Source organism: Manacus candei, unplaced genomic scaffold, assembly GCF_025592945.1.
Source record: "Manacus candei isolate 608988 ecotype Guabito, Panama unplaced genomic scaffold, ASM2559294v1 h1tg000050l, whole genome shotgun sequence".
In the NCBI taxonomy this organism is placed as follows: domain Eukaryota; kingdom Metazoa; phylum Chordata; class Aves; order Passeriformes; family Pipridae; genus Manacus; species Manacus candei.
This window is the reverse complement of record NW_026138098.1, coordinates 25369842-25381190: the sequence shown is the minus strand read 5'-3', so window position 1 is coordinate 25381190 and position 11349 is coordinate 25369842. Positions and strand designations below refer to the sequence as shown.

Genomic DNA, 11349 nt, shown 5'->3' with positions numbered 1-11349 from the left:
AAGGGTGCCCTTTCTTACTTGTGTTGCATCTGGAAGCACATCAGTGGTAGCCACGCGGAGCTCACTTGTCAGGCTCTTTTCCTGGCATGCCCCTGCCTCAATCCGGAGGCAGCTTGGATGTGTCAACCTCTCTGACAGTGTACAAGCTCTTATTCTAAACATGCAGGTGAAAAACAGCAGTAGCATCCCTCAGCTTATCTCAAAGCCACAGCTCCACAGCAAGTATCTTTCTTTCTCTTCTGTTACCTATTAGAGTTTTGCAGGATTTCCAAACACTAGCTCCCAAAAAACCTGTTTTGGATTATATACTCCATTTTAACATCACAGTAAGCCACTTCTCATGGCAATGAGCAGTCGTGGTTGGGAAAGGAGTTATTTTACTAATTCGTCTTCTCATCCCACATCCCGCAGGAGCTGAAGCAGCCCCTCAGGGATGGTGAGGAGAAAGACCCTCTAAGGCAGCTTTGGGGGCTTCAGGAGTAGGGAAAGGCAGCTCAGCGCATCCCAGAGCAGCGAGAGGAGGCTGCGGGGCAGTTTGGTACCAGCGCTGCCACGCGCGATCCCAGCGGCATTTGTGGCCCTGCCGTCCCGGGCTCCCGCGATCCCAGCGGGATTTGGGGCTCTGCCGTCCCGGGCTCCCGCGATCCCAGCGGGATTTGGGGCTCTGCCGTCCCGGGTTCCCGCGATCCCATCGCGATCCCATGGGGATCCCATCGCGATCCCACCGCGATCCCGAGGCGCCGCTCGGGGCGGGCCCCCAGCCGCGATCGGGGGGCGCCCCCTGGCGGGGAGCGGGACAGCGGGGCCGGGCCGGAGCTGCGCTGAGCAACAACCCCCGGGCGGGGAGCAGCGACACTTTTCACATCTTTAACATACACATGAACAACATTTGTTGCTCTGGATCACTCTGTTCCGTTTTGGTGGTGTTTTGTTTTGTTTAGTTTTTTTGTTTTTTTTGTTTGTTTGGTTTTTTTTTGTTTTGTTTTGTTTTGGTGGGGTTTTTTTTGTTTGGTTTTTTTTTTAAGATCAATGTTTTTTACCAGCAGGAAATCAATCCCAATGCCTATTGGGATTTAACATCTAATTGTATTTAAAAAAAATAATTTGGGGCAGTTTCTTACCTCCCAGCTGAACCAAAGCCCTTTTCTGTAGCAAAGGTGCGCGTTTATTGTAGTATTTTTTTGCAGTAATATTGCTATGAAGAGGTACAAAATCCCAGAGTAAGGAAGCCAGGGAGCAGCAGCACTGCGTAACTCTTCCCATCAACTTGAAGCTAACAAAACCATCAAGCGAGGCTGCAAAAGGACAAACCTCTTCTCCCAGAAGCTGTTTGTGATACAAGAGGGCTAACAGGAGAGGGGTGGGTACTTAGGATCCTTGCAGAACGAGATCAGCAAAACCTGATTGCTGTGTACTTACTTACCCACTGAAATCCTGACACTGGGTTGCACACCCAAGACTGACAGCCACAGGAGCACAGAGGGATAGGGCCATGCATCCAGCATGCTGAGGTCCTACAAGCCTTGCTGTGGTGTCTTGTGGTGCCATAACCAGCTCCTAAAAGTACCTCAGGTGTACTTACTACAAGCTGTAGCTGTGCATTTCAGTATAGGAAGACTCTTGCAATGCTGCAGGGTGCATGATTTATACTGCAATAGAGCTCTGTGCCTTTTCTTTTTAAACAAAAGTGAGAGGGGTGAAAAAAGAAAGAAGAATCAGGGAGAACTACAGAATAATCCACTTTGAGGAAGATTCTTGAGGTGTGATCCCTAGGTGACCTGCACAGGGCCAGAAGTTGGACTCAATGATCCTGATGGGTCCCTTCCAACTCAGCATATTCTAAAACACTTTAAAAAAGAAAACTTTAAGAGATTTATCTCTTTAATTTGTCAAAATATTAAGCCTCTAATTACACCGCTCTAAGTACTCGGGTAGCCAAGACCTTCTTCTGGCAGAGGAAGTATGCAGAGGCCTGGTATTCTGAAACCAAATCTAGTCCCACTGAGACACTGCAACCAATGTTAATAATCACAGTGATTTGTATGTCTTAATACCCCTAGTCAAGATTGCAAGCCTTGATGGAAAATTTTGGCTTTTACATTTCGGAAGTCAGGGCATAAATGAACCTCTAAAAGCCACAGGAATATTTTAAAAAAATGCAAACAATACAACAAAAACCCCATCTACAAATAGAACCACCAACCAACCAAAAAAGCACCAACAAACAAAATCCCCAAACCCCACAGCCACCAATATAATGTGTATAACACTATTACTTATTTAAGGCTTAATACACAGTTCCAAGAAAATGGGCACGTTTGTGGCAAAGCATCTTCCACTGGGCTTTCCAATCTACAAATACTGCTAATACACAGAAAGATGCCAGAGTTTTAATGTCATCTCTGATCACAGAACAAGGAAGGAACTCCTTGAGAATCTAATTCAATTGTCCAGGAAAAAGCTGGAACTACCAACTTTTCAAAAAAGAAATCGGAAATTAAAAAAAGAAAAAGAACAAGTAAATTTTCATTTTCCCCATTATCTCTGCAAACTAATACACCGGACAAGAGAACAGTTTCATGACCTGGACAGTATCCATACACCAGATAGATATTTTAGATTCAGTAGTGGGAGGCAAAGCAATGCATCATTACCCTGTTTCTTGCTGGCTGTATCAGAACCACAGCACAGCTGCTGAATACCACAAGATCAGACTCATCATCAAGTGGACAGAACAGAATAGCCCAGGTAAACACAACAGGTTTCAGCTCCTCATACTCCTGCTTTCAAGAAAGGACCAGACTTTTCTTTTTGTGGCAGAACTGTATTTAATTAATTTTCATATGCAAATTAAAAGAACAAACAAAACATTATTGTATCCAAGTGAAATAAGCCAAACCAGCACAAATTAATATTTAAAAAATACTACAAAGAAAGATGAAGCAGGTAGAGTGAAAAAGCTTTTCAATTCCATTTTTTGCAAAATTACATTCTGATACCTTGCACACACATGAATGCAGCCCTCAGTGGAAAAAAAGTCCAGTACAAAATAGTTTTAAACCCACATATTATCATACTGCAATGAAAATAAATTCACATTTGAAGAAAGCCATCACATTTTATTTTTCTCTTCAGTAATGAGATTATTGCACAAAACAATCATGTGATTTTTCTCACAATCATTAATATCTTAGAGCCTCAGTGATTCTAAAGGTGATGTTGTGAGGTTCCAACATTTGTTGCTGCTCCAGCACATCACATAAAACATACATACTAGTTTATACAAACGAAATGTGTTTAGCTAGTCAACTGAATTCTTTCCTTCTCATGCATCAACCCCAACAATAATGATTTTGCTGCACTGATTAAGCCTTGTGATTCTCTGGTGACCAATTTTGACTTCTGCTGATGATACATGAGAATAAATTATAATCCAAGTAACACCCAAGGTGGGCTGACTTCATAGGATCGACACAACAAAAGAGCAATCAAACCTATTTCTCATTCAAGCAAGCTCACAAGTGCAAAAATAGGCCATACATTGAGAACTGAGCTGTATTCTTCACAGAACCAGATCCCAAAACAGAACCGCACTTCAAGTTCACTGTTGCATAATAAAAATGTCCTGAGATCCTTTGGCTCAACTGAGGTCTCACTGGCAGGTAGAGCTCCAGGAGCAGCCTAACTCAACCTCAAGCAATTTACTTAACCCAAAAGTCAAACTGCTCCACTGAAGCAGTAAGGTAGAGTTCAGTTTGAAAAAATGGTCTGAGACTATTAGGAAAGAAAAACATTAAACCAGAACTAATTAAAAAACCCCACAATCGCTCATTAAATCTACTGGATAGACTTAAACTGAGACACAGAAAGAAATTATCTGACAGTCTTGCTGCAGACAGCCTTGAGAGCATGTTAGTAGTATTGTTTCAAAATGATAAGATGAACAACAGAATAAGCATTTATTAGCACCAAAGGCAACATGGCATTTCTCAATTTATATCTAACTCCCAACTACAGAACACTTAGCTGTCAGCTCCACCACCAATTCTAAGACCTGAAACATCCAAATACTAAGAAGAGTATCAACAGTACAATCAAAGACACTTTGGGTGATTGTACCACTTCTTGCAAAACACAGTGGAACTCTACCAAATCAGTGTGACTACCACAGTAGTGCAATTAAAACATGCTTCACTTATTGTTTTATGTTTTTAATCATTATTATTCAAAACAAGTATAAAAGTTGGACCAAGTTAAATAGAAAACATGGTTCCACAGGTGCTACTTATGAGATCAGAAATGTTTGGGTGTTTTTATGATTCATTTTTCACAGCATCGACGTCGTGAAGGGTAGGGGCAAAACGTCAGGACAGCTGGCCACAGTCAGTAATGACAATCTTTTTGGAGGGCTTTCCACTCTTGGAACCAAAACTCTCAATTTTTTTCACGACATCCATTCCTTCCTTTACGTGCCCAAAAACAACGTGTTTTCCATCTAGCCTGCAAAACAAATACACAAGGGCAGTTTTACTTAAAACAGCACAAAGACTGACTAAACCAAGCTTTGTGAAGGGGTGTTAACAGTTCTTCACAGCTCTCACCTGCTGATCAACTCTATGGCAAAGGCACAACTGCTCTACAAGCGACAGGAAATACTTTTAGCTCTGGACTTTAGAAGCAGTTTGAGGAATAGTGGCCTTGTGACTCTCATAGCCCTTCCTCCCTCAAGCAGCACAAAATAATTTATTTCCATTGGAGTCAAGTAATTTGGAAATAAAAACAAACCAAACAAGAAAATCCCATCAATCCACAAACAAACAAAAAAAACCCCTAAGAAAACCCCAAACTCTCCAGATTCAGGCATCACTTCAGGAGGTTAATCTGCAGGGCTGAGAACCTACCAGTCAGTTTTTGCAGTGCAAATGAAGAACTGGGATCCATTTGTATTGGGTCCTGCATTGGCCATTGAAAGAACACCTAAAACAACAGAAGTAGATTATTAGATTGGTGTAACAAGTTTGCACCAGAGAAGACAAACTTCCTCTGCACCTTTAGACTAAAGTTGGACAGACAGAAGATGTGATGATCTCACATTGCCTCCAAACGATTTCTAATGCCAACTTCTTGCCTTTCACTATTCTATTCCCTCCTGCCCAGCCTCCCTTTATTCCACAGCAAGAGTGTTAGCAATGTAATTGGTTGTACGTGTCCTGAACATGACTAACACCAGATAAGCTCTACTGTGCTTTGACAGCAGCAGTAGTCTCCTGGGATGAGGAAGTAACAATGCCAAAAAGAGAGACTACAGAATTAGATCAGATGTTTCTCTGTATGGTCTTTCCTTTACTTTTCTGGCTTTAATTTGAGCTCTAAAAGGATGTGCCCGTGTTACCTAGTAAATAAGAAATCCCAGATGTCTTTGTTTTACTCCTGCATCTAAGTAAAAATCAAAGTCTATGACTTATGAAAGAAGAAAATAAAAGCAGTAATTTCACCTTTGCAAAATTTGTAAGCCCAGTATGGGCTGACATCTATTTGTACAACAGTCTACACAAATAAGAACATGGCAGGGACAACACATTGTTAAACCTCCTTGATGCTTCTTCAATTACCAAGTGCCTCACAAACCTAAAAAACCTTATTTTTTAAAACACGTCTTCATAGACAATGCTTCATTATAGGTTATATTCATCAGAAGGCAGAAAGAACATGTTTATTTACCAGGTCCTACGTGCTTCAGTATGAAATTTTCATCTGGAAATCTGCTGCCATAAATGGATTTCCCACCGGTTCCATTATGATTTGTGAAGTCACCACCCTGAAACAGAAATGGTTATGAACTCTACAAGCACATATGGATTATTTTACATTGAAAATGATGCTACTGAAAATATACACACTTGTTTTAATTTAGAAGTGACAACATCAGCAAATTTTCTTCCAGTTAAGAATGAGTATGGCCACTCAATTTAAAACCATTTAACTAGTTGAAGATAGAATCAGGCAAAAAGTAGGGGGGAAAAGCCTTTCTCCCAAATGTGATGCAACAAACAGCAGTAATTTTAAGACACATCTCAAAGGCCTCAAAACCAAATCTCCCAAGTTCATCACCATTGCAAGACCTCAAAACTCTTTTGTTCCCCTTCCTTTTTTCCAACATGTATGAATATTGTTCAGGATCTCCATTATTACTATTTGCTATTTCTAGGTCTTGTTGTTTAAGTGTTACACCTAGACTATTTTAAACTTCTCCCAGCTACAAGCTGCTTGCCAGAACAGATGACAGATACCTGTCTTAGGTTAGACACAAAAACCCCAGCAACACTGACTCGCAGAGATAGCTCCTAAACTGGTTCCAGCAATCTGTCATCTCCTCTCCCAGGAGTGACACCACCCATGTCGTCAGAGAACTCATACCCAGCAGGTATTGCACGTGACATTCATCATCCCATCCTCACCCTGAGTAATCCATTACAGGTGGTGTTACAGCTACTCCTACACAGGCCCAGAACTATGTTCTGCATGCCACGTGGAGACACCCAAAGTGCCAGGTCCCGGATATGATGGCCTTCAATTAGGCCATACCGATTGCCTGAATCATATTAACACTCCATCTCAACAAGGTCTCTACTGTCTTCTCTCACTTGAAAATTGTTGAAACCTATGACAGCATTTCCACTTCAGCAATGACCTCCGAGTAATTCCTAAACATCAATTCATCATCTCACCACACCAAGGAATCAACCATCTAGTATCCTCATTCCAGGTCCATTTGTGGGGACAAAGCAAAGAGAACACTTACACAGAACTTCACAAATTAGTGGCAGAAGTCAAAGTAGGATTTCTATTTTTTTTTCATATTTATGTATTTCTGATCCCAGAAAGACTTCTAAACTCTGTCCCTTTGCCAGTATCACAAAAACTTAATTTGCATTTAAAAGGCTGGAAAATAGGTCCTTTACAGCACATCTGTCCCCTTTCTCTTCTGAGAAATAGGTCACACAATCAGGGCCTCTTTCTGGGAGACCATCAGAGTCATCAGTTAATAGATAAAGCATTACTATGACCTTCATGTTGGATATTTTACAAAGCTATTCAACAATGTAATGTTGTTGAAATGTTGCTTTTTCTAAGGGAAGAGAGGACCACCAGGAATCACACATTCCAGTGCACTGCAGCAGCTGCATCCCGCTCATCTGCCAAGCACAGCAGATAAAAAGGCTTTAAGAAAGGTTTGTTGTTATTTTTGTTGCTGCTGTTCAAGAAAAAATTGTCAATGCACATGGAATCTCATCCAGAATTTCAAAAGATTCATCCTTCAAACCGAAACAAATTCCATCTCAAATGGGTCATCCCAAAAAAATCGACCCCAACTGACTTCCCCTCCATATTAGAGAGACATTTGAAAAAAAAATATTTAAAACACATTCTCTATTGTGAAAAGATTATTCTACTTGGAATAACAACATTGTTTTCTTAGCTCCCTTAGTTGATTGTCATTCTACCCATAACTGCTTCTCACAAGCAAGTGCTGTTTTGCCACCCATGCCCCACACTATAGTACACTGCTATACAACAGCAGAAAGCCTTCAGCCAGGCTTTTTTTTTGACAGTCTACACATAATTTACATTTATTTGTACAAAAAAACAGCCACTGCAAAAAGATCAGAAATGGAAGTCACACTGTCACTTCTTTATTGTGTAGTAAGCGAAAGCTAGAGTAGAGTCATTTCAAATGTTAGTACTAGTCTGTTTCTAAAATATACAAATAACATAAACAAATTTAATAGCAAAAGGAAAAAAAAAATTACCTGGCACATAAATGAAGGAATCACTCTGTGAAAAGTGGATCCTTTATACCCAAAACCTTTTTCACCAGTGCAAAGTGCTCTAAAGTTTTCTGTGAAAACAAAGCATAAAGTATTATATTCTGCATCATATATGGCAATACAATCAAACACACCTAGACTATGTCTCAAGGTTCTATGTTTCAAAATTTTTCCTGTATCTTTAAAGTATTATTGATTTATTAGTTATTATGATACTTTAAAAAAAATCTCTGTTATAAAGCTAAGAAAACAAAGCTTATTTAGCTTCAGAACAGGGTACAAACACAATCCTTTTCCATCCCATCTCCCTTTTATTTTACTGTTATATCTTAACTCCAATACCCTGACCTCCCCCACCTTTGCCTGGGGTCAAAGGTTTCGTTTTCTGACTTTTATGCCTCTGTTCTCTATAGTAATTGTAAGGATTATGGCTTTTTTTAAGGACATTCATCTACTACAAACTGAAAGAAATATACCAAGTTTTTTTCAGAACGACTAAATCAGCAGCTGAGGAAGGAAACGTGATAAACCACGAAAACTTTGTAACATAAATGTACTAATCAGCTAGTGACCAGGAAAACAAAACCCCATATGCTCTCTGGAAACTCTAAAAGAGACCACTCCCCCTTTGATTTACCCTTCCCCACTTGCTCTGGGGTTTGATTTTAAAGCAAACTAGTGTGTTTTTTAACATATATATTCACCACTGATAACCCAATATATGAACTGTACTACCTCGGTGCAAATTACAAAATGAAACTATTTGAAAGAATAATGAATTCCAACTCCCCACTAGCACTTCCTGTCATATTTCTTGATTAAAAAAATGAAGATGGAAATAGTTCTAAAGGGTAAAAGAATATTCTTGTTCCTGCAAATCACAATCCAAAACTTAACTATTTAAGTATGAAATTTTGGAGATGCTGCCTTACCTGCTGTCTTTGGAACCACATCGGCTTTCAGCTGTTAAAGAAAAATAAACCAACAAATTTACAGGTGAGTTTTTTCATATGCACATAGAAAAACTTCTACATGGGAGAGTGGTACAACTGAACCCTCTTCCCAAAGTGATGAGCTATCTGAAATCACAAGCCACCAAAAATACATGAATACCTTAAAACTTCCCAAGCATTTGGCTAGTAATGCTAAATATATCCCCTCAATGCAACTTTTAGCCAGTTAATGAAGAACACTTTGAGCAGTGCCTAATGATTTCTATTGGTCAACATGGCATTTTAGCAAAAACTAAGATGACTCTTTATGATGGACTCCAAAGATCAAAGCCAGTTTGGATACAACTGGAGATACCAAAGTCTGCCCAGCACAGTCAGCTGTTGAAATTTGCAAAAGAGGGAGAGCAGAAACTGTATATGAAAATCTACTCATGAACTTACACAGACATTGTGACCTACAAAAACTTCTGATTTGGATTAATAATGATCTTTTTACTAATCCTAAAAAGGGATATAAAAGTGGCCATACCAGTCAGGTCAAAGTTTTACCCAGCTGCACATCCTGACAGTAGCCAGCAGTAGACACTACTGTGACATAGTGCATAGAAACAGTATGGCTGTGGCAAGAATTTAATGTTCCTTCCCTAGGAAACCCTCCTCAGATTGCTATAATTTGCAACTGAATCTAACCACAACTTAGCCAAAGATTCAAGGCAATGCTGCAATGCATTCAGATTTTCTGTCAACTGGGCACAGTAAAAATATTTAACATGGAAATTAAATGCTGCTGCAAGAAATACAGAAACACGTTATTTTTTATAATACCGTCCAAATATTTACTATATCTCACTGATGAATAAGGTACTTGCACAACAACATTTTTACCTGTGACTCCCTGAAATGATACCTCCTGAGAGCACACGAGCTGGGAGAATCCAATTAATTTATATGCTGCAACTTTGAATGAATAAAAATAAACTGGGCTCTAGTCTCAAATGAACCCCTTTTAGAGAGAACTCTTCTGACTAATTTTTTTTAAAAAAAAATCTCTATGAATACAGACCCAGAGACGGCGCTAGAGGCAAAAGGCCACACTGAATTCCCTCAGCAGGGGAGCACTGGGAAGAGCTTCATTCCCTCTACAGTGCGTGGTTCTGGAGCGCAGCCCTCACTCCTTCCCATCCTCCATGCATTTACCTGAGGCAGGTACCGGCCCCGAGGACACAGGGCGCACCACACGGCGCTTATGATAATGCTCTTAAGAGCAGAGTGTACTGCGGTGTTGCCGTTCAGGCCTTCTTCACACGTGCAGAGTACAAAGTACTTCTTTACAGAGTACTTCAGAGACCGGATTTTTACGGGTGGAACCAGCTGCTACCTGGCTGTCGAGCCTGCTGCTCATCCCAACAGCGCCGCGCCAACCCTTCGCTCCACGTGGAGCGGGAAGCCCGAGGGGGCAGCGCCTCAGGACACTGACAACCGAAAAAATCAAACAACGGGCACCATGGAAAAACTGGACGAGGCTGGAGGCGCGATGGAAGGGCTCCAGGAGCCGGCTGCCCCAGGAGCAGCCAAAGGCGGGGACCCCCAGTGCCCGCTGGGACCCCGCTCTCTCCTCTCGAGCCAGCGGTACAGGACAGCAGCAGGCTTATCCTTCTTCAGTATTTCAGCTCACACTCAATGGTTTAAAATCATCTTCCTCCGAGGCTCCCCACCACACCAGCCCGGGTCCGAGCTCTGCCCTTCCCGCCTGGAGGGGCTGTCCCGCCTCCCTCTCTCCCCGGGAGCGGAGCCCCGAGGGCGGCCGGGCAGCAGCTCCCACGAGCGGGCGAGTCCCGCCATCCCCGGGCCCCCGTCCCGCCCCTCCGCGGCCCCGGCCCCGGCCCCGGCCCTGCCCGCCCTGACCTTGCGGCTCCGCGGCCGCCATGCCCCGGGCCCGGCCGCCCTCGGCTGGGCGGGCAGCGTGCCCCGGGCCCCGGGCGAGCTGCAGCCCCGCGCCCCTACCTCCAGCACCACGCGTCCCAGCGGCTGGTTGTCGGCGCCCACGTCCAGGTACACCACCGGGTTCGGCGGCCCGGCGCCGGCCCCGCTGCAGCCGCGGGCGCCGGCCGCCCACATGCAGGCGAGCCCCGGCGGCGGCAGCAGGTCCCCGGGCGGGCGAAGCAGGCGGCGGGCGGCGCTCAGCGCCAGCATCCCGCGGGCAGGCGGCAGACAGTGACACCCCGACAGACGGACACCGACACACGGACACGCGGCCCTTCCCCGCGGCCTTTATGGGCTCCGCCGCGGCGCCGCAGCGCCCGCTGGCGGCCGCGCAGGGCGAGAGGGGCAGGGGCGCTGCGGGACCGCGGAGCGGGCTCGGCCGAGGGCGCTCGGTTTATCTGTTTGTTTTTGTTCTTTTTTGTTTGTTTGGGGTTTTTTTTTTTTGTTTGCTTGGTTTTGTTTTGGTGGTGTTGTGGTTGTGGTTGTTGTTGTTTTGCAGATTTCCTCACAGCCCCTCACCCCCAGGGATCAACAGAGACGGCGAAGTTTATATCTAAAGTTCCGTAATTTCACACACACAGCGC

At 43.2% G+C, this 11349-nt stretch overlaps 1 protein-coding gene across 1 annotated transcript; it reads right to left on the bottom strand.

Annotated features, from left to right (window-relative positions):
* Positions 1-2804: 2804 nt before the first annotated feature.
* Positions 2805-11064, bottom strand: PPIF (peptidylprolyl isomerase F). Its single transcript, XM_051800996.1, has 6 exons — positions 10787-11064; positions 8762-8792; positions 7812-7900; positions 5722-5818; positions 4902-4977; positions 2805-4500 (listed from the first exon to the last, which is right to left on the bottom strand). Exons 1-6 carry the CDS (start codon positions 10973-10975, stop codon positions 4365-4367), a joined length of 618 nt encoding a protein of 205 aa, XP_051656956.1. The 5' UTR covers positions 10976-11064; the 3' UTR covers positions 2805-4364.
* Positions 11065-11349: the final 285 nt, after the last annotated feature.

Excerpts from the sequence above, each read along its gene's own strand:
- PPIF (XM_051800996.1), bottom strand. The coding sequence starts at position 10,975 with ATGCTGGCGCTGAGCGCCGCCCGCCGCCTGCTTCGCCCGCCCGGGGAC. Across the intron at positions 8,793-10,786 it reads TGGGACGCGTGGTGCTGGAG|CTGAAAGCCGATGTGGTTCC; the intron begins GTAGGGGCGCGG and ends TTTCTTTAACAG. Across the intron at positions 7,901-8,761 it reads TGTGGTTCCAAAGACAGCAG|AAAACTTTAGAGCACTTTGC; the intron begins GTAAGGCAGCAT and ends TTGTTTTCACAG.